We start from the raw sequence: 4,117 nt of genomic DNA on the forward strand, positions 1-4,117 counted from the left end.
GTAAGAATTTTTTTTTTTGTTATTTTATTTTTATAATATTTTAGAAGTATGTAATATAATAAGTATAAGTGAATAATTGAATAATAAATAAAATAATACTGATTTGAATTTGAAAAATAATAGAAGAACTTCAAATATGATTTTACTTAAACGAATTTTAAAAAATAGTTATAAATATAATAATTAAATAGAATATTTAAAAAATTCATTAAGTAAGCATGATTTTGAATTTAATTAATAAAATAAATAATATAAATAATAATTTTTAAAAAATTAAATACCCTAAAGTCGAATAATATTATAAACAGCAAAAAGAATAGGAAATAATTATGCTATATTTACAATTATAAGAGTAAAAAATAATCAACAAATATATAATAATATCATAATATCAATAAAAAAAAGGATGTTATTATATAAAAGTGGATTTTTCATATATATTTTCCTAAATCTTGTAGAAATATAAATTGTATTTTTACAGAAACAGAATTAGAAGAATTAAAAAATGATTTTATTTTATAAAATATTTCTTTTAAAATAATGTTCTTTTCAGAAAATCCATAATTTAAGCCTTTTAAAACTTACCTAGAATTTTGTAGAAGATTAAATATTAAATTGCCTAATTTTAGTTAGCCTTTATAAGACAATAACGAAAGCTTAAAAATAATATTAGAATCTTAATAAAATACAAGAAAAAGAAGTTTAACAAATTAATATTTTTTATATAATAATAAAAAAAAAAAAAATAGATTTTAAACTCAATCCTGGAAAAAACATACTCTAATAAATAATATTGAAAAACATTAAATAAATATTAAATAAAAAAACATAATATATCAAAATAGATCAATTAACTCATAAAGCAAAGAAAAGAGAAGAAAATTTGATAAAATTTAAATAAATAACTGACTAATAAGACAAAATATTCTAGATTTAATAAATTAGATATCGCAAAAAACATATTAATAAATTAGTAGAATAAAAAATTTGGGAAAATATAATATTAAATAGTTCCTTTTAACTTGATAAATCATACCAATAAACTGCCTTGTAAATTGGGAATGTAAAATTGACAATAAAAGAAATTATGTTTAGTGATTAATTAGCTATAAAAAAATAAGGGTAATTTTTTATTCAAATTAGTATTGAACTATTTAATATTTGCCATAATCCTTCTTTATTAGGATATAAAAATGTCTATATTTAATACATATTATTAATAATTTAATTTTATATATATATATAAAAAAAAGGATGAAAATTTATAAATAACATTATAAGAAAGTAAAAAAAATATTTTAGATTTTTATTTTACAACAATAGAGTTCATTCCTTATTAATCAACATCTAAATTTAATTTTTTAATAAATAATTACAGTATAAATTAATAAGAATTATAAAGTTTAGAATTAAACCTAAGATAAATTCTAAATTTATATATAGCGGAAGGTTTTGCCAAATTTCAATCAAATTATTTGAATTAAAAAATAACTTATTCTGATTTAAAAGTTTTAAGTAGTTTTCTTGTTTATAAAATAAAATCATAAGGATTTATAAATTTAACATAAAAAAATAATAAACATTTCCAAAAAAATTTAAAAAGTGGTACTATATTCAGAAATATTAAAGAAAAGTTCATTTTTTTAAGAATCGGAAAGAAAATAGAAGAAAAACAATAAAATTAAAAAAATAATAATGATTAGACTACTATAGCATAAAAAATAGTTACATTTTAATTAATGGGTCAAAATTATAAAAAACCAAAAGCAACTTAAGACTTATTAAATAACAATAGTAGTTTTTGTTAAAAGTAAAAATAAAATCACTAAAAAAATAATTTTTAATTTCAAAACTTTAGCTAAACATTGAAAATATAACGCGAATCTAAACCTAAAAATATCATTATAAATTCTAATAATGTTATTTATATCTATGATTGTATTGTTGATGTCAAAAACAAAATTATTTTAAGAGTGCTTTACTATATTAATGATAGTTGCTTTAGATTTATTATGTTTAAAAATGGATCTTAGTGCTCAGTTATTAGATTTCATAATATTGAGTATTTTCAAAAAAAATAAGGTCTTTTTAAAATATATATCAAAGCTGAAATGTATAATACTATTATTTAAAGAGCTGCCTTAATTATGAAAAAAAAAATGAAAAAATTGTTTTATTTGTAATATAATTTATTTTTGAAAACGAATTGATTTATTTTTATAAACTATATACAAATATTTTTTTTTTTTTTTATAAATATATCCATTATAAAATTTCATTTTTTTTATTTTAATTTAAATATATTTATTTATTTAAGTCTTTAACTTTTTTGATCTATATAATTAGTATTTTATATAAAATAATATTAATTAATAGAAATAAGTATATAATTTAATAATCAATTTTTTTGCTGACGATATTATAATTAATTGTATTATCAAAAAATAAAATAATATAGAAAAAATTATAGCTATAATATAATTTTTATATAGAATTTTTTTAAAAAAAATATTATTATTTTTATTTTATTTTTATCACAATTATATTATTTATGTGTTTTATTTCTTTTTATCAACAAAATAAATAAGAATTATTTTATTTTATATACTAATTACTATTACAATATATTTTATATAACTTTTATATATTATTCTTGTGAAAAAAAAAAAAAAACATAAAAAAACAAATGCAAAATAAAGAAGATTAATAAAAATAATAATAGTTTAAAAAGCTTGCAGAAATCGGATAAGGAGCTTTTGGAACAGTATACAAAGTTATAAAACATTCAGAAGAGAATGATCCTTAACCAAAATTATATGCTTTAAAAAAAATAGAGAAAAAAAAACTAAATAGAGTAATTAAAAAAAAAAAAAAAAAAAATTTTTGGGAGGTGTTATTGGGGAAGGGGGTGGGTTGGGTAGCAAATATAAAATTTAATATATAAAATTTTTATAAAAATTTATAATAAATAATTAAATAAATAGGAGAAAAAATCTCATTAAATTTATATGGAAAAAATATAAATGTATTTCAATTTTCCAGGAATTCCGAAATTATCTAAATGCTATAGTGATTAAAATTATATTTATTTTGTTTCAGATTTTGCAGAAGGAAGTAACTTTTGCACTTTCATTCGTTTAAATTGTAATATATAAATTAATCTTTAATAAAAATTATTAACTATAAAGACTTATAGAATTATAACTTACACAAGAAATTATACAATTTTATGTTGCTGAAATGGTTTTAATTTTAGAATATTTACATACTTAAGGATTATGTCATAGAGATTTTAAAGTAAATTTAAAAAAAAATTATATATATAATTAATTATTTTTTATAATTATTAATTATTTATATTTTTAATTAAAATAATATGATTATGTATTATATATATAAAATAGTAAGAAAATATGGTTTTGACAAAAAACAAACATCTATAATTAATTGATTATGGAACTTTAAATGATTATTGTTACAATTTATTAAATGATGGAGTAAAGAAATTAGTAGAAATGAAAAATAAAAAAAAAAAAGAATGCTATAGTTAGTCTAATGTTCCAGATGAATAAGAATTTAGAAATCGTTTACCTACGTTTTGTGGAACTCCAGAGTACATTTTTAAATATTATAGAAATATTTTAAAAATAATTATTTTTTATAAATAAAAAAAATATTTATAAAAAAAAAAAGATATTTAAGTCCAGAAATGCTAGAAGAAACAAAATGCGATTTAAATGGTGACTTGTGGGCTTTAGGTTGTACAATTTATAAATTATTTACAACAAAAACACCATTTTACGATAAATATGAAGTATAAATATACGATAAAATAAAACAAGTTGAATATAATAAAAATAATGAGGTAAAAATGAAAGAATATAGTTATTAATTTTTATATATATAAATATATAAATATACATAAAAATATATAAATATATAAATATATAAATATATATTTATATATACATATTTATATATGTATATATATATGTATTATTTTATAATGAATTAAAAAAAAAGAAAATACCTTTAGAAGCTTAAGATTTAATTAACTAATTGCTTGTATTATAACCAGAAAATAGATTAGGAGGATTATTAGTTACAGATGATTTGA

General features: G+C 16.0%; 1 protein-coding gene across 1 annotated transcript, besides 10 other annotated features; it reads left to right on the top strand. All coding sequences in view use genetic code 6, as the record gives it.

The window, feature by feature from the left end:
- Nucleotides 1-2,357: 2,357 nt before the first annotated feature.
- Nucleotides 2,358-2,397: a microsatellite.
- Nucleotides 2,398-2,666: 269 nt separating this feature from the next.
- On the top strand, nucleotides 2,667-4,117 carry IMG5_144210 (protein kinase domain protein; the record flags this gene model as incomplete). Its single annotated transcript, XM_004031206.1, has 5 exons — nucleotides 2,667-2,854; nucleotides 2,985-3,297; nucleotides 3,405-3,613; nucleotides 3,635-3,865; nucleotides 4,024-4,117. Coding segments are annotated over 5 exons (1,035 nt in total), but the record flags the coding sequence as incomplete, so codon positions are not given.
- Nucleotides 2,925-2,962: a microsatellite.
- Nucleotides 3,315-3,370: a microsatellite.
- Nucleotides 3,322-3,369: a microsatellite.
- Nucleotides 3,658-3,700: a microsatellite.
- Nucleotides 3,897-3,992: a microsatellite.
- Nucleotides 3,897-3,993: a microsatellite.
- Nucleotides 3,898-3,993: a microsatellite.
- Nucleotides 3,900-3,958: a microsatellite.
- Nucleotides 3,929-3,980: a microsatellite.

Source organism: Ichthyophthirius multifiliis (assembly GCF_000220395.1).
Source record: "Ichthyophthirius multifiliis unplaced genomic scaffold scaff_1120509251120, whole genome shotgun sequence".
Taxonomy (NCBI): Eukaryota; Ciliophora; class Oligohymenophorea; order Hymenostomatida; genus Ichthyophthirius; species Ichthyophthirius multifiliis.